This window comes from Schistocerca nitens, chromosome 8, assembly GCF_023898315.1.
Source record: "Schistocerca nitens isolate TAMUIC-IGC-003100 chromosome 8, iqSchNite1.1, whole genome shotgun sequence".
Lineage (NCBI taxonomy): Eukaryota > Metazoa > Arthropoda > Insecta > Orthoptera > Acrididae > Schistocerca > Schistocerca nitens.
The window spans coordinates 215,966,604-215,994,331 of NC_064621.1; the positions used below are offsets into that span (position 1 = coordinate 215,966,604).

Below are 27,728 nucleotides of genomic sequence, written 5' to 3' on the forward strand. Positions count from 1 at the left end.
CCACTCCACAGCCAGAAATCATGGCGGAATCAACAGCAAAAGTATTTGTAGAAATGTGGACAGCACACTTTACATGCTCCACACCAATCCAATCACAACAGACCTTTGTCGTCAGTTTGAGTCAGTCCTGGTCTCAGACCAGAGTGAAACGCCTTTGAACCACCAACTGCCGCCCTCAAAGCAATGGGCTGCTAGAGTGGCGGCATCACACTTTAAAAGTGGCATTAATGAGATAGGGTGGGTGGAGGGGAGAGGGAGTAGCATGGAAGTCTATTAGGCATGAGATCAGCTTTCAAGGAGGGCTTACAAATTCCTTGGCGAAAGTTCTGTACTGACAAGCACTAAGCCTGCTGGCAGGGGCTCATTAAACGGGCTGCCTCACTGGACTCCAAAGATTTGCCTGAATTAGCCCAATGAGTAAAAATGCATACTGTCAAGATTGAAATCCCTCCTCTGAAATCTCACGGTTCTCCCTGAATACTTCTACACAAAGAACTGAAACACTGTGATTCTGTAATATTGCGTGATGATAAAGTGAGGCCATCACTCCAACAGCCATATTTGGCTCCACATGAAGAGCTGCTCTGAGTAGATAACGCGTTTGACATAAGCCTACCCAGAAGGCCAACAGTTTCGTTACATAGGCTGAAAACAGAGTGGATGCTGCAAGACTAGGACACAGCAGAAGATCCACAACACTCATCGACTACGCTCGCTATGCAGTGCGAGTTAGAGGAATCGCACCACACATGTGTCATGTAATATTTTGTGTAATATAATATCTTGTATAGACACCTTTTATTAACCTGACATGTTCCACATCATTACGAAGTGTCGTATTCATAGTCTATGGAACAAGTACTAATCTAATCTAATCACAGCAGCAGTGGACCGCTCCAGACCACGCCCCTATTGCCACATCAGGTGATGTGAACATTGACGCGGCCCCCAGTGCTCTTTGAGGAATATCTTGTCAAATAGTTCAAAACAATGGTTTGGTTCACAGTGCATATACCGTGGAGTAATAGGTACATGAGCGTAGGTTGTGTTTTTTTCTTCTCTCACACAAAAATTATTTATGGCAATAGTGTTAAGAGACAATTGTTATGGTTTAACAGACACATTTATTGTACCATTACTTCTCTCACAAGTACATCCTTCTGTTGAATATATGATTCTCTTGCCACTGTTATTTTATATTTCTAAAGTCAGTAACGTTCTTATATGTGTTTCAATTATATATAATACAGTGTTTACTTTTCCTCTTCCTCTTAACATCTTATATGAACTGAAGTGTAGTTGTCCTGATATGTAACATGTTTTAGTGTGTGTCTTTGTACATTTCATGTTGTTGCTCCACTAATGCATATTACAGCCTACAATGGAAATGCAACGTGTAGCCTAAAATTACATACACAATGCATTTTTGCTGGGGGTGGGGGAAGGTGCTATGTAGCAACAATAACATCAAAAATTAAAGATAATTGAACGGGCCGGGTTCAATAGAGGAAGACACAAATTTTCCCGCAAAAGACAGAAATGTGAGTTCTTTAGAGAGAAAAGAGGCCGTGTGCTCTGGTAATGAATTATATTTAATTTGTACTTCTCTTGTGTGACCCAATATTCAGTAACGTAATTATTGTTTATTAATTGGCTTGATCGACCGTCATTAGTTCTGATCAACTAAAACGTCGGTAACCACGAATGGAATAACAGACATTTGTAAACTGGATTCAGAAAACAATGTGGCAGGTACTTTTACCAAACCTTTGAGCAAGGATAAGTTTGTAAAATTTCGAGAAATGTGGTACATTTATATCGATAGTATCTATATTGTTGCGAGGAGACTCAACAGTGAGTGTACATGCTTGTACAACAGTCAGTTTTGTGCCATGTTTGAATTTACTATATGAAGAAATATGTGTGTGTATTTATCTTGTCGTTAATAAATATTCTGAAGAATCTTATTAGTGCGTCAGGTGTTTTATTTCTTTGCCACTTCCGATTGACATACAAACTGTTTTACCTTTGCGTACTTTATTTCTTTTGGAATTTAGAATCGATGCCTCTTCTACTTGCAGCAGTTGCTACGGACGACATTTTTTATAGACATTCCTATTAAGATGGTTGTGTTTTTCCTACCCTTGTGTTACATTCGTTCGGAACGTGTTAACAAAAGCATTTATGTTCACTTTCAAACCGTAACCGCGTGTTTATTTCAAGTTCAATATCAACAGGTTATGGGCCCAGGCACAGTCACCCAGCGGTTTATTTGAAGTGAATAAAAATTACGTTTTTTTCGTCACATCAGGACGCAGATACAAAACGCCGATATCATGAGTTCAGTCAGTGCTAATTCGTTGCCGTTAACTGAAAAACTGATAGGAAGAGAAAATTACAATAAATGGCAATTTGCAATGAAAACTGATTTACAGCACGAACAACGGGCCAGATCAATCTTATCAGTTGATTCTGCTGTTTATGTGCACCTGCAGAGCACGTCATCTGCAAAAGATTCATGGGATAAATTAAAACAAACTTACGAGGATTCGGGACTTTATCGAAGAATAGGCTCGTCGAGAACGCCTTTAACAACACGATTAGAGAACTGTTCGTCTGTGGAAGAATATGTCTCGAAAATAATTTCAACCTCAAATATGCTGAATGATTTTAACTTTTAAGTGAAAGGCGAGTGGGTAGGATGTATCTTTTTAGCTGGGCTGCCTAATGAGTGCAAACCAATGATAATGGGTTTAGAGAACTCATAACACGTCGATAACGGGCGATTCCGTTAAAAACAAATTACTACGAGTACAGGAAGTAAAGGATGAAGCGTGTGGCAACTCGTGTGTTAATGACGTGGCTCTTCAGGCGAATAAAAAAGAAAAGCGAATCAGCTCACACAACAATCCCAGAGGTCCGAGATGTTAAACTGCAACAAATATGGACGCATAGCGAAAAATTGTGGCAGTAAAAACAAAGCAAGCGAAAAATCAGTAATTATAGAAACCAGTTACAAGACATTCTTCATGATGCCATCGTCAACACGAGTTATACACAATGACTGGTTTGTGGATTCTGGTACGTCAGTTCACATGTCAAACCATCCATGTGATGTCAATTTCGTAGCGTCAGTTCCCAGTTCACAAGTGGTCGTGGCCAACAACGAAAATTTATTCGTTAAAGCGACAGGTTGCACTCGTATTAAAGCTGTGGGAGGCCGAGCGAAAATAAATATTAAGGTGACGGATGTACTTTATGTTACTCAGCTGATTACAAATTTACTTTCCGTAAGCAAAATAGTGCAACAGGGTCACTAAGTCATTTTTGACAATAGAGGCTGTCGCATTCGAGATACGGAGAAGAAATTGATAACTACAGCATCGTTAGTCATCGGAACGTATAGGTTGGACCAACCAAGTGATCGCAGTGCAGAAACAAAATATGCATCCTTATATATTGATGCGAATCTATGACACAGAAGATTAGGCTACCTACACTCAGATGCGACGGAAGAATTACGAAACGGCTTGGCTAATGGCATCAAATATAAAGGAGTCGTCGGCACTTCGTGCGTTACGTGCCTAGAAGGTAAGCAAACTAGATTTTCATTTCCTTACTCCACTTCTAGAGGTAAAAGAATTTTGGAGTTAGTGCATTCAGATTTGTGTGATCCAATGCAAACCACATCGAGTGGTGGAGCTTAATGTTTTCTAACTCTGATTGACGATTTCTCTAGAAAGAGTTTTTGTATATTGTCATCAATGAATACCAAGTACCTGACATTATACGCAACTTTTTAAAGTTCATTAAGAATCAGACAGGCGAAATTCTTTGTATCTTGCGAACTGATAATGGAAAAGAATATGTAAACAACAGACTGAAGAAATTTTTAAGGGAAGAAGAAGTTAAACATGAAACCACTGTTCCCTAGACACCAGAACAAAATGGTGTTGCAGATAGGTACAATAGAACAACCGTGGAAAGGGCAAGATGTATGTTATTTGAAGCGAAATTACCTACGAATTTTTGGGGAGAAGCAGTCTCCACTGTAGTTTATCACATTAACAGATCACCGACAAAAGCTTTGAACAACATAGCGCCAGAGGAAGATTTCTCAGGAAAGAAACCGGACATCCGACATCTAAGATTATTCGACAGTAAGGCATTTGTCCACATACCAAAAACCATTAGGCGCAAATGGGACGAGAAGTGTGTTCAGTGCATACTCGTCGGATACTGTGGAGACAGCAAGGCATACTAGTTGTTCCATCTGGTTCAACAAAGAATCATTAAATCCAGAGATGTGATATTTAAAGAAGAACTAATTCAAGAGAATAATAACAAGACAGGAACATGTGATCATTTGCTGGAACCAAATCAGATATCTATTCCATTCAAAACTAAGGAGGAGAACATTACGGTTCAAGATGATTCAAGGGACAACAGATCAGATAACAGAATTTCAGAAGAAACAGGCTCAGTCGAAATAGAAAAAGAATCTGAACCGCCTCAACAAGTGCTCAGAAGATCTTCCAGAATACACATACCGAAGAAGGTGGATGATTATGTGACCTATTGTACTAAAGAAGATTCACAAGAATCAGAGCCATCAATTGTGGAAGAAGCTTTGCAATCCAAAGATTCAGAGAAATGGTTTCAAGCAATGGAAGAAGAATTGAAGTCACATGCGGAAAATAAAATTTCGGGATCAGCTATCCTGCCTCAAGGCAAAAAAGTGATTGGTGCTAGGTGGACTTTAAGATAAAAAGAGACTTACAAGGACCGAAAATTAACCATAAATCTCGACTTTTAGCTAAGGGATGTTCAGAAGTTAAAGGGTTTGGACTATGAAGAAACATACTCACCAGTGATACGATACAGTTCGCTCAGATATTCGTTTAGACTAGCTGCTAAATATGACTTGTACATTGATCATTGTGATGTGGTGATAGCTTTTTTGCAAGGCGATTTGAAAGAAGAAATTTATATTAAAATTCCCACAGTTAACTATGTGACAAAAATAGTCAAATATGAAGGTATTAAAAGACTCAAGAAAGCAGTGTATGGACTTAAACAGGGAAGTTGCTGTTGGAATCTCAAACTGGACAAAGTTCTGTTAAGTTTAAATTTCAGCAGGTCCACCACTGATCCACATATTTATCACAGAAACCGAGGAAGTGATATATTAATTGTAGCTGTTTACGTAGATGACATGCTGATATTTTGAAACAATATGCAACAGAAAATTGCATTTAAAGAACAACTAAAGGAACAACTTAAACTAAAGGACCTTGGAGAAGTATCCAGTTGTCTAGGGATCCGAGTGACAAAGAGATCAGAAGCTTGGACTTTTATGGTTGGATCAGAGTCATTATATAAATCACATTTTACGAAAGTATAACATGTAATCCAGTTTCCACCCCGCTTGACAATAACGAAGTATTAAGTCATGAAATGAGCCCAAAAACAGAGAGAGAAAGAGGTGCCATGACGAAAGTCCCATGTAAAGAAGCCGTAGGTAGCTTAATGTATGCACAACTAGGTACTAGACCAGATCTAGTGTACGCAATTTGTGTTGTAAGTTGGTTCAAAATGGCTCTGAGCACTATGGGACTTAACAGCTATGGTCATCAGTCCCCTAGAACGTAGAACTACTTAAACCTAACTAACCTAAGGACATCACACAACACCCAGTCATCACGAGGCAGAGAAAATCCCTGACCCCGCCGGGAATCGAACCCGGAACCCGGGCATGGGAAGCGAGTACGCTACCGCATGACCACGAGATGCGGACTGTGAGTCGGTTTAATAATAACCCTGGAATATCCCACTGGCAAGCTGTAAAGCGAATCCTAAGGTATATAAATGGAACTAAAGACTTCAAGCTACAATTTTCCAAAGAAGATCATGACATCAGAGGTTACACAGATGCTGACTGGGATGGGGACATAGGAGACAGAAAATCAACCATTGGTTTTTTATTTATGTTACAAGGTGAAGCATTTTCATGGAACTGTAAAAAACAACCAACAGTAGCTCTCTCGACGACAGAAGCAGAATATATGGCTTTAACTTCTGTATGTCAGGAAGCACTGTGGCTGCAACGTCTGCAAAGAGAGATATAGCCTTTCCCAACAGAGTGCCCGATAAGACTGTTTTGCGTCAACAAAGATGCAATTGATCTGTCAAAGGCAAGTGGATATAAAGGTCGCACTAAACACATTGACACCAGGCATCATTTCATCAGGGAAAAGGTAGATACAGGAGAAATCACAGTGGAGCAGATTTCCACAAATGGAATGCTTGCAGATATGATGACAAAGCCACTGCCAAGAACCAGACATCAGCAACTAACACAAGAATTTGGACTCCGAGAATGAAGTACTGAGAGACATCGCTTCTAGTGGGGATGTTGGAATTTATAATCTATGCCTCTGCTACATATTTATCTTTGCCGCAGTTGCTATGGACGCTTTTATAGACGTTCCTTTTAACATGGTTGTGTTTTGCCTACCCTTGTGCTACATTCGTTTTGTGCGTCGGCAGTAAAAGCATTTATGTTCACTTTCATACCGTAACCGCGTGTTTATTTCAAGTTCAATATCAACAATTTCTTGTTATGGTAATGTATTGTGTTTTAAGAATCTTTTTCTTATTCAGTCCAAACTGTAACGACGCAATTGCTGCATGTCTAGCAATATTACTGTTATGTGTATATTTATTTATTTTGATCCAACATGAACTGATTACAATTTTTTTCCTGTCTTCTGGGTAAGTCAGAGCCCTAAGTGCCTTCTGTAGGATAATTACTCCGTACATCTATCCCATGTAGTGGAACTCCAGCGTAATTACAATTGACGTGGCTTATAATCGTATGAGCTGTCACAAGATCAAAACAAAATAAATATTCAGCAATAGCACAACAGCGCAAAAGACTTCTTATATTGCCGTCTCGAAGGATTGAAAGAATATGGAATAACATTGATTGTACAAGTTGTTTCATATATTGTAACATGTCATTAACAGGGCTTTAGAAAACTTGACAGCTGTTGGAGCAAACGTTAAGGGAAATGACTTTTAAGTCGTTAGCGGCGTACGTATTTTTCCTTGGGGTGTATTGTTTTCCCCTTTTGAAAGTTGCGCTTTGAACGTCACGCCTGCTGTTAAGGAACGGAAATACATCTGCCAAGATGGCGACAGAAATTTTTAGTTTGTAAGCTGTGTGATGAATATATGTAATGTTAAGCTAGACATATCAAAATTGGTTCTGGTTAATTTGTACGTGTGTATAGCGCAAATGTAATGTTTTGACATTCTGTTCGAGTGCTACTTGTGCGAAGGATATGATGTTTTGTTCAATATAAATGCGGCATTCGGAAGCCATCGTCGTGATGATTGTACGTTTTCAACATATATTGTGAATATTAAAGCCGTAAATATCTTTTTGTGATTTACGTTTTTTGTATACCACAATCAATGATGTGATATATAACACCAGTTACAGAATAACATTCCTTTTCGGCAGGTTTCAATGCTGCCACCGCTGGAACCCCACAGCCCTGTATTCTGTAATGCAATCATTTACAGGTAAACAAAATTCAATGCTGTTTTATCCAAGTTGGACCTTGTCAAATTTAACTTTCATGAAAATATATCGCTTCAGCATTTTTCGTTTTATAATTAGATATTACGAAGGAAGCGTAGCCTTTGTGGTTTTTAAGTCAGTTGTAGACTTTGATGTGACGTGCAATGATTGGTTGTATACAGGCAAACTGTATGTATTGTCGCGACAGAATACAATGCTGGGTTAAAGTTACGTATTGCCCCCCACTCGTAAGATTGATTGTTGCGACAGACTAATCTGTAGTGCAGCTGGAGATCTAGGTTAGGTAGGAAGGTGACCATTTGGTTGTGAGTTGGCGAAGCCAGCGTACGTGAACGGTGCAAATGTGTTTGTGGTAGCGAGGACTACTGTTTACGTCCAGTATATGCTGAGAAATGCGAGAGGGTGTTATGTGTATCTTCTACCCAATGCTATCATTCCCAGCTGGTGTAGGTTCAACCCTGTTCGTGGCAACAATGTCTCTAACTCTCTGGACAACTGCATATTTTTGCACTGTTTGTTTACTGCACAGTATTTCCTAATGACTATTATTGGTCCACATTTTTTGACACTGCTGAGGCCCTGTTTACATCCTCCAGTAACACAAGGAAAAAGCAATTCCACAAAGAATATTTCTATAATTTCATTGATTACCAGTACACATATCAAAAAGTGCAGTGCTTCTTACAAAATTATGTTTGCAGATCCCCCTCCCCACAACTCATTCCCTATTAGCCTACTTGGTTTATGTAAGTTTTTGTTTGTTGTCAGGGATCTTCCTGCCACATACTGGTTGATAGTTCTTTAGTGTGCCAAAGAGTGATTGCTTCACATGTTTATTTTCATACTTGTATCAATTTGATGCCCATGTTACTAATGATTCTACTAATGGGCAGATTCAGTGATAAGTGCTAATTATGAGTATCTTCTGGAATTGTCACTTTCACAAATCCTGCGAACACTCAAGGAATGTGCAGGACTGGGTTTCTTGTTGAATGGTACTTGAACTATATTTACACATCCAATTCACATGTGACCATAGGTCAGCTGATAAATTTTATAAGATATGAGTCGTCAGCCAGACTGTCACTTGACATATTGTTAAATGGTCTTTGTGTGTGCAACATGTTAAGGAGTTGTACTGCTCAATGCTGGACACAAATGTTAATTTTCTGAACATGTAAATGGTTTGATGCAAATTGAGTGTTCTGTACATGACGATTAAGTGTATTCACAAGACATCTGACTGTAGGTGCCAAATTGTTTCGTTTTGACAGAGTATTTAATTTTTTTTAATGTACTTCAATTAGGCCTACACGTCGAATGGAACATTTACAAAAGGGTTGTTGCATAGTCCATATCAATTCAGACAGGCTAGGAAAAAATCTTACCTTCATAGTCTCTGATGTTATTGAATGTTGCATTTGTTAACATGAAGGACTAAGTAAGGAACACACATTTTTTTGTTTTCTCAAAAAAAAAAAAATAAATAAATAAAAAAATCTGCTGCAAGATACAGCCCTCCAAAGATGACACTGCGCATACTATTTTGAAGATGCGAATTTGGGAAAAAAATATTAAAATGTTGTATCTCTTGAGCAGTTCTAGTATTTTGTTGGGGTTTTTTATTTGAAAGATAATTGCTTAATGAGTACAAAGAAATCCTCCATTTGGACTTACCTGTCAAAGTTCTTTAACTACAGCATTCTGAACTCTCTTTATAATTTATGGACTTTTGAAATTTTTGCCATACATAAAACATGTTTTATTACCACATTATCACATAACAGGCTCATTAAAAACAAAACCTAGCCTTATTTAACATAATTTTTGATGAGTAAGAGACTCATTTTTGAAGCATTTTAAATGGTTCCAAAGTGTGTGTGAAAGGTCTAAAAGACTTAAAGGTTTCATTTTATACAATTTCTGTGCAATCTGTTTTGTATTTAAATTAGCCAGTCAATGAACTAAAAATGTGTTCCACTGCTTCCTTTGATATTGAGTGATGCCTTCCTGTTGAACCGATAGGAACTGGAGCACTTAGACTCTTCAAAACATTGTGAACAGGAAGTGAGCACTGATGGTGGTGTTGCTGTCCTTCAGCTGGAAACCTATAACCAGCAGCTGGTCCATTTGGTAGAATAAAGTTCACTACAATTTCCTTTAATTCATAACTGGTGTCTATAAACTCTGCAATCCGCCACTCACAGTCATAACACATGCCACAAACATCCCCCTTCTCAGACTGTGAATCTGAATATTATCCTGCTATTTCTGAGGTGTTGGCTGAACAAACAAAATTTCTTCTTTCTTGTTCTTTAAAGTTCATACAATATGAGTTCCCCCATCACTTTTGAGTCCTAAAATGGGTCTTCTGAATTCCGTTCACATGAGTAGTTTGTTTGGACCATTCTTCTTTTTTCTGCCCACAGAATTCTTCGATTTCATCTTTGGACAAAAGAATGAGGGCTGTGGATGTGTAATATTTAATTACTCTCGTATAATTCTCAGCATTCTGAATTGCAGCAGTATTTGGTTTGGAAAGATTATGTTTTGTAACATGGTGCTTCACTAGGCCTCCTACACCATCACAAGACCCCTTCCCATGACCAGTAGCACTATCTACCTGGTCAGTTGTCACAAGCGACTTACTCAATTCATACAGCTGCTAACGGTTTTTAAAATGACTAGGAACACAATCATAAGTGATGATCTTCTCTGCCCCTGTTTCAAGATTAAGGGTTTTGCACATTGTTAGCAAAGTGTGTGCTTAGTCATGTCCTGTGTCATCACTTATAATTGCAACAGTTATGATCTTGTTCTGAAAATTTGTCTGTCCTGTAACATTCTGAAAATGTGTCACTCCTGTAAGAATTGAAACCTGGTCATTATTTCAATGATGCCCTTGTGCTTCTTATGGTAGAACTACAGACCAGTTCTCAGCAAACTCACAGTGAAGCACTAAACATAGTTCTTCAACCTGTACACACCCTTCCACTTCTGCAATGTGTTGTTGCAATTTCTTCAGATGCTGGTGTTTTACTGCTTTCACTGATCATTTACCAAGTTCATCAATGAACTGTCAAAGGCAACAGTTTTCTTGCAGATTTCTCTGCTACATCTTCCAGGCCAAGTGTCTGTAAAGACTTTTCCACGGCAGTTACCACATTCTTGAAACCAACAAGTCTCTTGCTTTATGTCACAGACTACTAATGTAAAGTTGTATAGGTGCTCTTATAAATTGCAAAAGTTTCTTTAATACTGGCGAGTCATGTACCTCTTCACTTTCTCAACGTTTTGACCTTCAGCTGTTACAGTTATAGTGTCTTTTTTGTTGGCACTCTGGTGAGAATAGTATCATTTATCTTCCAAATTAAATGACTGCACTATTTGAACTTGAACTGCTTCTACAGGATGACCATAATAGGGACCTGGTCTTCCAAAAACTCCTTTTACAAACCTCATTTCTTGCTTTGTCTACCATTTACGTTGATACTGATTGCATGTGGTTCAAAATTGTTTTCTTTGAAAATGTCTCTGGAATAATAGTTAAAACTTGCACCTTTTCACACAGGATGCACAGTATTAAACAGCTGAATTTGTATTTGTGAAAAATTCCTGGCAAGAGGTGCAAGAGTGTTTTGGCTCATTTTCTTCTGAAGATGGAATTTTCGCTTTGAAGAGTGTGGTCAGTTTTGTTGTAGTGTATTCATCCATAGCTTTAGTAATTTCTCTGCACTTTCTTGATGCATAGAGCTTGTGACTCGACTTCACTGACCACAGTTTCTTAACAGGACCAACACCTACCTCAGTAGTTGACTGATTCAGTGTATGTAATTCTTCTTCTGTTGATGCAAGATCTGCATCATGGGAGGCTTCACCTTTTTCAGGTACTGTCGTTGTAGTTATTCTGTCAAAACATTTAGAACACAAAAAGATGTCACAGGAAACATCTTCACTTTGAAACGGAGTCTTCAAATGAGAACACTTATTCCCAAACTGAACAAAGTCTGTTTTTTTTTGTTTGTCTTATGTATCACTCTTTTGTTGTTGTTGTTGTGGTCTTCAGTCCTGAGACTGGTTTGATGCAGCTCTCCATGCTACTCTATCCTGTGCAAGCTTCTTCATCTCCCAGTACCTACTGCAACCTACATCCTTCTGAATCTGCTTAGTGTATTCATCTCTTGGTCTCCCTCTACGATTTTTACCCTCCACGCTGCCCTCCAATGCTAAATTTGTGATCCCTTGATGCCTCAAAACATGTCCTACCAACCGATCCCTTCTTCTAGTCAAGTTGTGCCACAAACTTCTCTTCTCCCCAATCCTATTCAATACCTCCTCATTAGTTACGTGATCTACCCATCTTATCTTCAGCATTCTTCTGTAGCACCACATTTCGAAAGCTTCTATTCCCTTCTTGTCCAAACTAGTTATCGTCCATGTCTCACTTCCATACATGGCTACACTCCATACAAATACTTTCAGAAACGACTTCCTGACACCTAAATCTATACTCGATGTTAACAAATTTCTCTTCTTCAGAAACGCTTTCCTTGCCATTGCCAGTCTACATTTTATATCCTCTCTACTTCGACCATCATCGGTTATTTTACTCCCTAAATAGCAAAACTCCTTTACTACTTTAAGTGTCTCATTTCCTAATCTAATTCCCTCAGCATCACCCGACTTAATTCGACCACATTCCATTATCCTTGTTTTGCTTTTGTTGATGTTCATCTTATATCCTCCTTTCAAGACACTGTCCATTCCGTTCAACTGCTCTTCCAAGTCCTTTGCTGTCTCTGACAGAATTACAATGTCATCGGCAAACCTCAAAGTTTTTACTTCTTCTCCATGAATTTTAATACCTACTCCGAATTTTTCTTTTGTTTCCTTTACTGCTTGCTCAATATACAGATTGAATAACATCGGGGAGAGGCTACAACCCTGTCTCACTCCTTTCCCAACCACTGCTTCCCTTTCATGCCCCTCGACTCTTATAACTGCCATCTGGTTTCTGTACAAATTGTAAATAGCCTTTCGCTCCCTGTATTTTACTCCTGCCACCTTCAGAATTTGAAAGAGAGTATTCCAGTCAACATTGTCAAAAGCTTTCTCTAAGTCTACAAATGCTAGAAACGTAGGTTTGCCTTTTCTTAATCTTTCTTCCAAGATAAGTCGTAAGGTCAGTATTGCCTCACGTGTTCCAACATTTCTACGGAATCCAAACTGATCTTCCCCGAGGTCCGCTTCTACCAGTTTTTCCATTCGTCTGTAAAGAATTCGCTTTAGTATTTTGCAGCTGTGACTTATTAAACTGATAGTTCGGTAATTTTCACATCTGTCAACACCTGCTTTCTTTGGGATTGGAATTATTATATTCTTCTTGAAGTCTGAGGGTATTTCGCCTGTCTCATACATCGTGCTCACCAGATGGTAGAGTTTTGTCATGACTGGCTCTCCGGAGGCTATCAGTAGTTCTAATGGAATGTTGTCTACTCCCGGGGCCTTGTTTCGACTCAGGTCTTTCAGTGCTCTGTCAAACTCTTCACGCAGTATCTTATCTCCCATTTCGTCTTCATCTACATCCTCTTCCATTTCCATAATATTGTCCTCAAGTACATCGCCCTTGTATAAACCCTCTATATACTCCTTCCACCTTTCTGCCTTCCCTTCTTTGCTTAGAACTGGGTTGCCATCTGAGCTCTTGATATTCATACAAGTGGTTCTCTTCTCTCCAAAGGTCTCTTTAATTTTCCTGTAGGCAGTATCTATCTTACCCCTAGTGAGACAAGCCTCTACATCCTTACATTTGTCCTCTAGCCATCCCTGCTTAGCCATTTTCCTGTCGATTTCATTTTTGAGACGTTTGTATTCCTTTTTGCCTGCTTCATTTACTGCATTTTTTATATTTTCTCCTTTCATCAATTAAATTCAATATTTCTTCTGTTACCCAAGGATTTCTATTAGCCCTCGTCTTTTTACCTACTTGATCATCTGCTGCCTTCACCACTTCATCCCTCTGAGCTACCCATTCTTCTTCTACTGTATTTCTTTCCCCCATTCCTGTCAATTGTTCCCTTATGCTCTCCCTGAAACTCTCTACAACCTCTGGTTCTTTCAGTTTATCCAGGTCCCATCTCCTTAAATTCCCACCTTTTTGCAGTTTCTTCAGTTTCAATCTGCAGTTCATAACCAATAGATTGTGGTCAGAATCCACATCTGCCCCAGGAAATGTCTTACAATTTAAAACCTGGTTCCTAAATCTCTGTCTTACCATTATATAATCTATCTGAAACCTGTCAGTATCTCCAGGCTTCTTCCATGTATACAGCCTCCTTTCATGATTCTTGAACCAAGTGTTAGCTATGATTAAGCTATGCTCTGTGCAAAATTCTACAAGGCGGCTTCCTCTTTCATTCCTTCCCCCCAATCCATATTCACCTACTATGTTTCCTTCTCTCCCTTTTCCTACTGATGAATTCCAGTCACCCATGACTATTAAATTTTCGTCTCCCTTCACTACCTGAATAATTTCTTTTATCTCATCATACATTTCATCTATTTCTTCATCATCTGCAGAGCTAGTTGGCATATAAACTTGTACTACTGTAGTAGGCATGGGCTTTGTGTCTATCTTGGCCACAATAATGCGTTCACTATGCTGTTTGTAGTAGCTAACCCGCACTCCTATTTTTTTATTCATTATTAAACCTACTCCTGCATTACCCCTATTTGATTTTGTATTTATAACCCTGTAATCACCTGACCAAAAGTCTTGTTCCTCCTGCCACCGAACTTCACTAATTCCCACTATATCTAACTTTAACCTATCCATTTCCCTTTTCAAATTTTCTAACCTACCTGCCCGATTAAGTGATCTGACATTCCACGCTCCGATCCGTAGAACGCCAGTTTTCTTTCTCCTGATAACGACGTCCTCTTGAGTAGTCCCCGCCCGGAGATCCGAATGGGGGACTATTTTACCTCCGGAATATTTTACCCAAGAGGACGCCATCATCATTTAATCATACAGTAGAGCTGCATGTCCTCAGGAAAAATTACGGCTGTAGTTTCCCCTTGCTTTCAGCCGTTCGCAGTACCAGCACAGCAAGGCCGTTTTGGTTAATGTTACAAGGCCAGATCAGTCAATCATCCAGACTGTTGCCCCTGCAACTACTGAAAAGGCTGCTGCCCCTCTTCAGGAACCACATGTTTGTCTGGCCTCTCAACATATACCCCTCCGTTGTGGTTGCACCTACGGTACGGCCATCTGTATCGCTGAGGCACGCAAGCCTCCCCACCAACGGCAAGGTCCATGGTTCATGGGGGGGATCACTCTTTTATGGATATGCAAAGTGTGCTGAGGAATTTGCCAGTTGACACAGTTGCAGTGTGTTTTGTGAAAAGTACTATTTGAAATGTCTTCTGACTGAGGTCATAGGAGAGTGAAGTGTGCTGACTATTTGCATCACTCTTTTATGGATATGCAAATAGTCAGCACACTTCACTCTCCTATGACCTCAGTCAGAAGACATTTCAAATAGTACTTTTCACAAAACACACTGCAACTGTGTCTATCGACCTGCCAGCGCTTTCGTTCGGTAAGTCACATCATCTTTGTTTTTATATATATATATATATATATATATATATATATATATATATATATATATATATATATATATATATATAAGGGAGGGAAACATTCCACATGGGAAAAATATATCTAAAACAAAGATGATGTGACTTACCGAACGAAAGCGCTGGCAGGTCGATAGACACACAAACACACACACAAAATTCAAGCTTTCGCAACAAACTGTTGCCTCATCAGAAAAGAGGGAAGGAGAGGGAAAGACGAAAGGATGTGGGTTTTAGGGGAGAGGGTAAGAAGTCTTTCCAATCCCGGGAGCGAAAAGACTTACCTTAGGGGGAAAAAAGGACGGGTATACACTCGCACACACACGCCTGGTGGAATTTTGCACAGAGCACAACTTAATCATAGCTAACACTTGGTTCAAGAATCATAAAAGAAGGTTGTATACATGGAAGAAGCCTGGAGATACAGACAGGTTTCAGATAGATTATATAATAATAATTTAGGAACCAGGTTTTAAATTGTAAGACATTTCCAGGGGCAGATGTGGACTCTGACCACAATCTATTGGTTATGAACTGTAGATTAAAACTGAAGAAACTGCAAAAAGGTGAGAATTTAAGAAGATGGGACCTGGATAAACTGAAAGAACCAGAGGTTGTACAGAGTTTCAGGGAGAGCATAAGGGAACAATTGACAATAATGGGGGAAAGAAATACAGTAGAAGAAGAGTGGGTAGCTTTGAGGGATGAAGTAGTGAAGGCAGCAGAGGATCAAGTAGGTAAAAAGACTAGGGCTAGTAGAAATCCTTAGGTAACAGAAGAAATATTGAATTTAATTGATGATAGGAGAAAATATAAAAATGCAGTAAATGAAGCAGGCAAAAAGGAATACAAACGTCTCAAAAACAAGATCGACAGGAAGTGCAAAATGGCTAAGCAGGCATGGCTAGAGGACAAATGAAAGGGTGTAGAGGCTTATCTCACTAGGGGTAAGATAGATACTGCCTACAGGAAAATTAAAGAGACCTTTGGAGAGAAGAGAACCACTTGTATGAATATCAAGAGCTCAGATGGCAACCCAGTTCTAAGCAAAGAAGGGAAAGCAGAAAGGTGGAAGGAGTATATAGAGGGTCTATACAAGGGCGATGTACTTGAGGACAATATTATAGAAATGAAAGAGGAATAGACAACATTCCATTAGAACTACTGACGGCCTTGGGAGAGCCAGTCCTGACAAAACTCTACCATCTGGTGAGCAAGATGTATGAGACAGGCGAAATACCCTCAGACTTCAAGAAGAATATAATAATTCCAAAGAAAGCAGGTGTTGACAGATGTGTAAATTAGCGAACTATCAGTTTAATAAGTCACTGCTGCAAAATACTAACGCGAATTCTTTACAGATGAATTGAAAAACTGGTAGAAGCCGACCTCGGGGAAGATCAGTTTGGTTTCCGCAGAAATGTTGGAACACGTGAGGCAATACTGACCCTATGACTTATTTTAGAAGCTAGATTAAGAAAAGGCAAATCTATGTTTCTAGCATTTATAGACTTAGAGAAAGCTTTCGACAATGTTGACTGGAATACTCTCTTTCAAATTCTAAAGATGGCAGGAGTAAAATACAGGGAGCGAAAGGCTATTTACAATTTTGTACAGAAACCAGATGGCAGTTATAAGAGTCGAGGGGTATGAAAGGGAAGCAGTGGTTGGGAAGGGAGTGAGACAGGGTTGTAGCCTATCTCCATTGTTATTCAATCTGTATATTGAGCAAGCAGTAAAGGAAACAAAAGAAAAGTTTTTGGAGTAGGTATTAAAATTCATGGAGAAGAAATAGAAACTTTGAGGTTCACGATGACATTGTAATTCTGCCAGAGACAGCAAAGGACTTGGAAGAGCAGTTGAACGGAATGGACAGTGTCTTGAAAGGAGGATTTAAGATTAACATCAACAAAAGCAAAATGAGGATAATGGAATGTAGTCGAATTAAGTCGGGTGATGCTGAGGGAATTAGATTAGGAAATGAGACACTTAAAGTGGTATAAAGAAGTTTTGCTATTTGGGGAGCAAAATTACTGATGATGGTCAAAGTAGAGAGGATATAAAATGTAGACTGGCAATGGCAAGGAAAGCGTTTCTGAAGAAGAGAAATTTGTTAACATCGAGTATAGATTTAAGTGTCGGGAAGTCGTTTCTGAAAGTATTTGTATGGAGTGTAGCCATGTATGGAAATGAAACATGGATGATAAATAGTTTGGACAAGAAGATAATAGAAGCTTTTGAAATGTGGTGCTACAGAAGAATGCTGAAGATTAGATGGGTAGATCACATAACTAATGAGGAGGTTTTGAATAGAATAGGGCAGAAGAGGAGTTTGTGGCACCAACTTGACAAGAAGAAGGGACCAGTTGTTAGGACATGTTCTGAGGCATGAAGGGATCACAAATTTAGCATTGGAGCGCAGTGTGGAGGGTAAAAATCGTAGAGGGAGACCAAGAGATGAATACACTAAGCAGATTCAGAAGGATGTAGGTTGCAGTAAGTACTGGGAGATGAAGCTTGCACAGGATAGAGTAGCATATGATAGCTGCTTCAAACCAGTCTCAGGACTGAAGACAACAACAACAACATACTGAAGAGACATACCAGGTGCTTCTTTTGTCGAAATTGTGTGAACTTCACTTAGAGGTCTTCAAATATATATATTCTCTTCGTTGTCAAGTCGGAGTGCACAGTGTGGAGCTACCCTAGGGTGACTCTTAGCAACCTGACTGCATGAAGCATTAAATACATTAATTTTGCTCTTGTAAAAAGTAATAAAACTTACAGAGAATTGTAATTTTTCTGAAAACACAAGTAGAAGTGTTGTGCAAAATGAACAGTTTTTTTGCATATGTTGACTGTGAGCTGGATAAAAAAAAGTCTATTAATGGTTCAGAATGTATGTCTTATTTTTCAGACTATTGATGATTTTGCACAAAAGTTTTGCTACTATTGACACAAATACACTTATTGTATGACACAACCACTTTCTATGGGGGCCAGTTCAGTGATCTGCCGTGTAAAATTACTTGTCTCCAAGAGTGAGTTTGTATCCAATAAGTGCAGACAATTGACAATAACAAACAGATAGGTCGCTTTGTTTCAGCACTATTCAGCTACGTTTGTTTCTCCCTTGAGTTTAAATCAATGCAGAAACACAGGTGCGCTTGAGAAGAGTTTCTCATAAGTGGTGTGACAACTAAATAAACATAAGTTGTATAGCAGTTGCTAAAGCTACGAGGGTGAGTCAAATGAAAACCTTAAATATTTTTTTAAATATTATTTATTGTGCAGAAGTGGTACAAAGCTGTATCACTTTTCAACTTAATCTCCCCCCACACTCAATGCAAGTCCTCCAGTGCTTACAAAGTGCATAAATTCCTTTAGAAAAAAATTATTTTGGTAGTCCGCGCAACCACTCGTGCACCACGTGGCGTACCTCTTCATCAGAATGGAACTTCTTTCCTCCCATTTTGTCTTTGAGTGGTCCAAACATATGGAAATCACTTAGGGTAAGGTGTGATGTGTATAGTGGATGAGGAAGACACTCAAAATGCGGGTCTGTGATTGTTGCAACTGTGGTACGGGCAGTGTGGGGCCTTGCATTGTCATGTTGCAAAAGGACACCTACTGACTTTGATTTGATTGCAGGCCGCAGGTGATTTTTTTTTAGGAGATCTGTGTATGATGCACTGGTGACAGTGGTCCCTCTAGGCATGTAATGCTCAAAAATGACACCTTTTTCGTCGCAATAGAGAGTCACCATAATCTTCCCTGGTGATGGTTGTGTTCGAAACTTCTTTGGTTTTGGTGATGAGGAATGGCACCATACCTTGCCCGCTCTCTTTGTTTCCAGTTGGTGGGAGTGAACCCAGGTTTCGTTCCCAGTAACGATTCTTACAAGGAAGCCATCACCTTCTCGTTCAAATCGCCGAAGAAGTTCTTCACAAGCATCAAACACATTGTTCTCTCATTTCAGGAGTCAACTGTCGTGACACCCATCTTGCAGACACTTTGTGAAACTGTAGCACGTCGTGCACAATGCTGTGGTGTGCTTGACCCATGACTAATCTGTAAACGTGCTGCAATTTCATTCAGTGTCACTTGGCGGTTTTCATTCACTATGGCTTCAACTGCTGCAATGTTCTGTGGAGTCACAACTCGTTGTGCCTGACCTGGACAAGGAGCATCTTTCACTGAAGTCACACCATTTGCGAACTTCCTATTCCATTCGTAGACTTGCTGCTGTGACAAACATGCATCACCGTACTGAACCTTCATTCGTCGATGAATTTCAATAGGTTTCACACCTTCACTACACATAAACCGAATAACAGAACACTGTTCTTCCCTGGTGCAAGTTACAAATGGGGCAGCCATCTTTATACTGATACTGCGACAGTATGTGTGCATCTGCACTATGCTGCCACCTACAGGCCATTCTGCACGCTGTTTGTAGCATGCTTACCAACTTACAGGATAACAGCACAAGTTTAAGGTTTTCATTTGACTCACGCTCGTATAATATTTCTCATTGTTGTAGTCTGTGTCAGTTTAGAATTGCCTAAATCTCCATTTTAATGGAATCACAGATCATGATGTCTAGTAGTGTAAGAAAATTCAACATTGAATAAAAATGATCATCATAGAGGGATAAAAAATTAAATTCAGATGTTGGAGATGTATATTTATAAATGTTGTATTCCGTGTTTAATCTATTATACAGGGTGTCCCACGTGACAACAGTGCACCCATGCCTGAGAGTGAAGTAACAGTGAACTAACTAAAAAAGAATTGGTAATGTTAAGAAAGAAAAAGAAAACTTGTTGCCTGTGAATAAGATATGCCCGAAGTGTTGGCTGTGGGCATCCAGGCATTGCTGACTTTGTGTGATGACGTTACTCTTAACATGCTGTAATTCTGCTGATGTTATGTTGTTAATTTATCTACTAATCTGTTTAAGATAATTTATTGTGCAAGGATTGCCAACATACACTTTGCTTTTCTAGTGTGTCCCATGAATAAAAATCAATCACACAGTGTTTTAGTCCAGGGGCCTTGGGGGCCAAAGGCCTCTACTGGCAAGTCTGTCTTCAAGGAACACATTGGTGATGTGGGCCATACCTTGGTTGGATGTGCGTAGAGAAAGTAAAAAATCTGGGTATCTGGTGCTGTTTAAGGTGTAATTGAAAAATATGGTGTCAATAATTGCATGCCAGACAAACACCTATCGTCTCTGAGTTTAGAGGTTAGCCAGTTACAATAATGAACTCTAATGGAACCTGTCTTTACATAATACTCCACAACATCAATTCACTGCTCTAATGCAAACTGCCCCATTTCTGTAACAAGTCAACAAGACGAGCTTCTGGTAACTGACACACGAACACACAGCTTCACTCATCTCTCTGATAAAATGCAGTGCAGCCAACTTTTGAGACAGTTTTACCACTTCACAAGTAATTCAACTAGAGATGATTAACTTGTATGTTAGGCGTACTGGTTTTATGTGGGACTCCCTGTAGTTTTAAAATGAGAAGTCTGCCGTACGCTAAACAGGTGTGTAACTTGTGTGTTGTAAAATGGTAATTCTGAGGTCTGCACTTTAGAGTGGGGGGGGGGGGGGGGTTGGTGTTGGTTTTGGTTTTGGTTTATAAGCGCCCTCTCTTGTACCACCACCACACCCTGTTCTCTTGCAGACACTCATGAGCTGTTGCCTGTGATTAAACGTTCATTCCAGATAATGTTTTGTATTTACTTACCTGTGAAATAGAAGATAATTTTGTATTTTAGTAATGCACTTTATCCATCAAGTTGCACAAAGCTGTACTGATGGTTGAATGCATGCCCATAGCTACAGTCACAATTCAAGCATCCACACTAGTGAAAGAAAAGGTTATTGAATATATGTTAAATATTATAATTATTTCTGTTCGTGTTTAACATACTTCCCCTGAAAACTGGGCCAGTGGTTTACTTTTGAGAATCACATAAGCATTTCGCAGTCTTCCACTTTCGTTAACCTATAATCCACACAGCAAAAGAAGACCCTTGACAGTTAAAGTGCACTTGCTACACCTAAGCCACACCTTCCCTACTACCAATAGAGTAGCAGTGCTTTGTACGTGCCTCTGTGGTGATCTATGTATTGTTTCAAATTCCGTATCAACACAGTAAGAACAACTATTACTTAGCACTTTGGTGTCTTCTGTATGTAATTAGCTACAATTTTCTTATTTCAGTGGCTCCACATGTTCCTTAAACACCTGCACTTGTAAAACAAGTTCATACTGGATTATAGACTTACAAGAACTCCACAACTCTAACTTGATTTCACATTGTTGTACTAATTGCAAAAGTGCCACCACTTGGAAATAATTGCAACCTCCCAAGTAGTACAGAAAAGATTTATACAGTAATGTAACTCCCTTGGCCCATTGACTGAATCAGAGTATGAGATTGAACCCTTTCACTAGGATATAATGGTACTGGCACAGAGGCAGTCTGTGGGCCAAGAGGGTTACATTGCTGTACAAATCTTTTCTGTACTTCTTGGAAGGTTACACTCGTTTCCAAATGTTGGCATTTTTGCAATTATTACAACAATGTGAAATCAACTTAGAGTTATAGAGTTCTCATAAGTCTATAATCCAGCAGTTGAATATAATGTGTAAGGGACATTGTGTTCTTTATTAACAGTTATATGAAACATTTCAAGCAAACTTAATGATCTTAAAAAATATCTTATTTTCAGAATCCTTACGTTGCCTAGAATGCTCAGACTGCAAGGCAAGCTTCAGTTCAGCATCTCTCTTGCTACAGCATTTTGCACAACATGTCCTGGAAAGAAAACCTGATGGCGAAGCCCCAAGTGAAAATGTTGGCGAGCTTCACTGTTTCCACAGATATAAAGGAAAAGAGAAAGAAAGCATTTTGGAGACAGCATTGAAACATACTAGCGGTCATGTTGCTGACACACAGCCATCGTCACTTGAATCTTGTTCGCCTCTCTCGTCCACAGCTTCTCCTATTTGTGAGAGTGCTAGTACCAGGATCTCACCAAATAGTTCCTTCTGTGAAACAACACCCGCAGTTGATAAGAAAGAAGCAGCTCTTGCGAGGCTTGACCTGCAGACCCGGCTGGAGAACTGTATCATGAGGCTTGCTGCATCCAGGAGTGCACTGTGTGAATCTGCCCTCGATTTGTCTAGTACTAGCAGTGGTAGGACTTGTGCGGGTGAAAACATTGTAGTGATGAAGGAGTGTACAGAAAATGTACGCAAGTGTTCTTCTAGCAGAAAACAGAAAAATCCCAAGAAAATATGTTCTACCCTAATCAAAGAACAAGACCAGATGGAGAATGTTGCAGTGACAGAGGAAAAATCTGCAGGCAAAAGGAGGTAATTTTTTTCCATTGTTTTCATTTATTACACTTAGTCTGTTTACTGTTGTTAAAAGGATAAATAGATTGACCATCTAAAAGTACATTTGTTCTGTCACCTCCAATACAGCCATTTTGTATGCACCCACTATGCAGAAAGTCATTACTTGACATCATGCATGACTCCCTATTTGCCTGTGTCATGAAAACCTATTACAGAGTGGTATTAAATGTTCCTGTTGCACTTGTCGCATTAATTCTCTGCGAAAATCAGAACCTTTTACAACATCCGCCATTGTCTTTGCCAGGGAAGTAATTGAATTATGCACACTGATGTAAGTGAAACAGTAGTGCCCACTGCAACCACATCAGTGCTAGTGATGAAACGCCACTTGAAGCATTTTCATTTCTGTAATGATGTATAAAAAGGGATATACTCCTATTCAGCCTCCTGTTATCAAGTTCCCACTTTTCGCTTGTTGAATCCAAGTCCCATGTCTGTTAAAGTTGACACACATTCTAATTTTTATAGCCTGTTCGATGATTGAGTTACAGTAGTTTGAAGTGTGGTCATGCTGTTTTACCAACTGCAGATTTTTCTAAATTTCATTTGATGTGCCACTAACACACAGTAAAACACTTGATTAGGTTTTAAATGGACTGTCTCACATAACCGCTGCCACATTTGTGGAATGTTTTGAACACCCGGAACTTTGATGCCATGTCTATCCTTCGTAGGGTACATTTCATTGATTTTCTTAGGTGCCTGAAAGAACATTTTAATCTGGTGTCTTTTTAAGTTACATACAGTATCACTTGATGGTGCTGCACAGAAGCGAAGGAATATCATGTGCTGGACTTGCTGTGTTGTTTGATTACATTTGGATTTGCATTTTCCAGAGCGAGCTGACTTGATTTCGTGTGCTCCATTGCTATTTTGTCGGAACACAGAGATCAGGTGTTTTATTGTGACACCAAGATGCTTATTGTCCGATGTGCTTATTGCTTTATGCATTGGTGTGTTCAGCAAAGCTCTATTTAGGCCAGAATGATAGAAACTGTGCTAACTGATATAAAGGTCTATGTAGATTGGTTTACAATACACCGAGTGACCAAGCCAGTCATCTCACTTCAGCTCATCTAAAATAGCAGTGACACCTCCCCCTTCATCTTTGTCTGTCCTTTTACTCACACATGTGGCTCTGATGTGACCTTCCCTTCCTTTATTAATCTTTCCAGAACTATCCGTGTCTCTTCCACATTGAAGAAATCATTAAAACTTTCATTCATTATACAGAGTGGTCCATTGATAGTGACCGGGCCAAATATCTCACAAAATAAGCATCAAATGAAAAAACTAGAAAGAACGAAACTCGTCTAGCTTGAAGGGGGAAACCAGATGGCGTTATGTTTGGCCCAGTAGATGATACTGCCATAGGTGAAACGGATATCAACTGCATTTTTTAAAGTAGGAACCCCCATTTTTTATTTCATATTCATGTAGTACGTAAAGAAATATGAATGTTTTAGTTGGACCACTTTTTTCGCTTTGTGATGGATGGTGCTGTAATAGTCACAAATGTATAAGTACGTGGTATCACATAACATTCCGCCAGTGTGGATGGTATTTGCTTTGTGATACATTACCCATGTTAAAATGGACCATTTGCCAATTGCGGAAAAGGTCGATATCGTATTGATGTATGGCTATTGTGATCAAAATGCCCAGAGGGCATGTGCTATGTATGCTGCTCGGTATCCTGGACGACATCATCAAAGTGTCCGGGCCGTTCGCCGGATAGTTACGTTATTTAAGGAAACAGGAAGTGTTCAGCCACATGTGAAACGTCAACCATGACCTGGAACAAATGATGATGCCCAAGTAGGTGTTTTAGTTGCTGTTGCAGCTAATCCGCACATCAGTAGCAGACAAATTGCGCGAGAATAGGGAATCTCAAAAATGTCGGTGTTGAGAATGCTACATCAACATCGACTGCATCCGTGCCATATTTCTATGCACCAGGAATTGCATGGCGACGACTTTGAATGTCATGTACAGTTCTGCTACTGGGCACAAGAGAAATTACGGGATGATGACAGATGTTTTGCACACGTTCTATTTAGCGACGAAGTGTCGTTCACCAACAGCAGTAACATAAATCGGCATTATATGCACTATTGGGCTACGGAAAATCCACGATGGCTGCGACAAGTGGGACACCAGTGACCTTACCTGCTGCGGGTCCGGGGTAAGAATAGGCCCGAGGTATTACTGCCTGTCGTAAGAGGCGACTAAAAGGAGTCGTAAGAGGCGACTAAAAGGAGTCCCTCCCCTTCAAGGGGGTAGTTTGCGCCTGCGTCCGGAGGCGGACGGTTCAATGAATTACACTTGTGATCATTTTGGCTTTTCGCTTATACTGGTTTCTTCCTTCCTTTGTTTGTTTCCTTTCTTTGTCCTTCTCCCTCCCTCACTGTCTTCCTTACTTTTTACCTTGCCTTCTTGTCCACCCTATGGTCTCCGCCTCGGCATTTGAGACAGTCTGTCCTTTCTCTCCCCCTCTCCCTTTTTTTCCTATTCTTCTTTCCTCCCTGTGCGTGCCTGAAGGCCGACCCACGCGTTTCCACGCGTAGCCGGTGATGGGGTAACGCATAATTCCCTGCCCTGGGTAGACAAGTAAGGCACGCACGTACCCCCTGGTAAAGGCCAGGCCCAGGGAGGGGTGATTGCCTGAGCTGACACCTTCCGACCATGCCGGTTGGTCCCTCCATCCGTTTCTTGGGAGGTGTGACCTGAGCTGTAAACATTCACCTAAGGCGATAGTGCCCTCTGAGAGGGTCCCCACAAGGAAGGAGCGCACCATCGGAGACGCTGGCAATCATGGGGGATTCATCCGCAATGGATTTCTCTTCTTCTTCTCTCTCGACTTCTGCCCAAAAACGGAAACTTGACCAGCCACCAATGACAAAAGTACTAGCGCCTGCCCAAAAGGTCCTCGTAGTTTCTAGATCTGAAGACGGAAATAATTTTTCATCTGTCAACCCTTTTGTTACTCAGAAGGGCGTAGATGCCATAGCCGGACCTGTCAAGTCTTGTACCAGGATGCGTAATGTTACCTTGTTGTTGGAAACTGAGAGTGCCTTTCAAGCACAAAAACTCCTTCGGGCCACACTCCTGTACACGTTTCCTGTCCGGGTGGAGGCTCACCGCACTTTGAATTCGTCGCGTTGTATGGTATCTGCCAGATCACTCGACGGATTGACTGACGAGGAGATTCAGTCTTTCCTCGCTGAGCAGGGCGTGACGGCTGTCCATAGGGTCATGAAAAAGGTTGACAATGACCTTGTACCGACCCGGACACTTTTCTTGACCTTTGAATAGTGTTCAGCTGCCGTCGCGCATCAAAGCGGGCTATGAGGTTATTTCTGTTCCCCCCTATGTCCCAACACCTACGCGCTGCTACCAGTGTCAGCGTTTTAACCACACCCGCCAGTCTTGTTCTAATGCGGCTAAATGCGTCACTTGTGGCAGGGACGCCCATGAGGGTGACTGTCCACCTCTGTCTCGTTGCGTGAACTGTCAGGGTGACCATGCAGCGTCCTCCCACGACTGTCCCATCTACAAGGACGAACGCTGTATACAGGAAATTTGAGTCAAAGAGAAAGTGTCCACCTCGGCTGCTCACAAGCTATTTGCTAGTAGGAAGCCCACGCTGCTCCCAGCGGGGAAATAGAGTACTGTCCTTGCCTCTCCTCGGCCTACCAGGGAGGTGTCGGCGCAGACATGCGATCTGACCTTTAGCGCTACGGTCGTCCGTTCGGCCAGTGCTAAGATCGCCCGGTCAACGTCTCCTCTTCGTCCCGTCACCCCTAAGACACAAGCACCTTCATCAGCTTCTGCCAAGACTAAGACCCAGAAGTCGGATGCACGGGCCTTCAAGAAGGAACCGTCCCGTGAAGACTTCTTATGTACTCTGAACTCCCAGCCATCGTCCAGTACTTCGACTAAACTACCTTCCAAGAAGGCTCATTGGAAGCAAAGTTCTCCTTCTCCTCCACGGTGCGTTTCTTCTCGTGCGCCACCCAGCGGTTGCCGCCCCAGGCCGTCATACGTTTCACCTGGCCGCACTGCTAGTAGCCGAACATCTGGCCGTTCACCGGCGGAGGAAGCTCCCCCTCCCGGCCATCTTAACATGGTGGCCAACGAACCTATTGAAAAAATGGACAATTACTCTCTGCCTATTGATAGCGGCAGCAGTGCTCGCTCAAAGCCAGGCCCTCAGCGGCCTTCGAGGTGACCCCTTCTTGCGTCTCCTTTTTCTTTTGCTTCTCACGATGGCACTTCTTCATTGGAATATTCGCGGCATTCGCTCCAACCGTTTTGACCTACCCCCTGTGGCAGGTATTCCGGCTCAGGGAGGGGTTATGTTGCTGGTCCAGGATGATATCTACTACGATCCTATCACATTGCACACCGATCTGCAGGCAGTTGCCGTCCAAATTATTCTCCCCACTTTCACATTTTCATTTGTACCGTTTACACTCCGTCGTCGTCTGCCGTTACTAGGGCAGACATGATGCAAATTATTGCTCAGCTACATGCACCATTTTTGCTGACTGGAGACTTCAATGCCCACCATCCCCTTTGGGGCTCTCCAGCATCCTGCCCGAGAGGCTCCCTGTTAGCAGACCTTTTCAATCACCTCAATCTTGTCTGCCTCAATACTGGCGCCACTACTTTTCTTTCGGACACACCTCACACCTATTCCCATTTAGACCTCTCTATATGTATTACCCAGCTTGCACACCGGTTTGAGTGGTACGCTCTTTCTGATACGTATTCGAGAGATGTGGAAGACTATGTCTGTGATTTATAGAGGTTTCAGAAATAACTGCACCAGTTGCCTTTTGTGATGGTAGAATTTTTATTTTCCCATTACCAGTTTGAAGTTACCTCATTGTAATAGTTGAGAGCATTTTGTAGCTGTGGCAAGGGAGAAAATGAATGAAATGGGTAAGAACTGTATGTGACGAAGTACCTGGAGTAATTTACATAATAATATGATAAAAATCAATTTGATGATATTACTTACAAGTATT

The 27,728-nt window shown here is 40.6% G+C and overlaps 1 protein-coding gene and 2 non-coding genes across 3 annotated transcripts in view; 2 read left to right on the plus strand and 1 right to left on the minus strand.

The window, feature by feature from the left end:
• The first annotated feature begins 7,200 nt into the window (after positions 1–7,200).
• Positions 7,201–27,728, plus strand: part of LOC126198950 (zinc finger protein 732-like) — a 35,043-nt gene continuing 14,515 nt past the window's right edge. Inside the window, exons 1-3 of the mRNA XM_049935595.1 lie at positions 7,201–7,400; positions 7,529–7,590; positions 22,005–22,650. Coding sequence (XP_049791552.1) covers positions 7,575–7,590; positions 22,005–22,650 — 662 coding nt within the window. The 5' untranslated portion in view covers positions 7,201–7,400; positions 7,529–7,574. The remainder of the gene's footprint in view (positions 7,401–7,528; positions 7,591–22,004; positions 22,651–27,728) is intronic.
• Positions 15,013–15,154, plus strand: LOC126199991 (small nucleolar RNA SNORD90). Its single transcript, XR_007540181.1, has one exon. It is a non-coding gene; the product is annotated as a small nucleolar RNA SNORD90 (small nucleolar RNA).
• On the minus strand, positions 15,018–15,159 carry LOC126199992 (small nucleolar RNA SNORD90). The gene has a single exon (XR_007540182.1). It is a non-coding gene; the product is annotated as a small nucleolar RNA SNORD90 (small nucleolar RNA).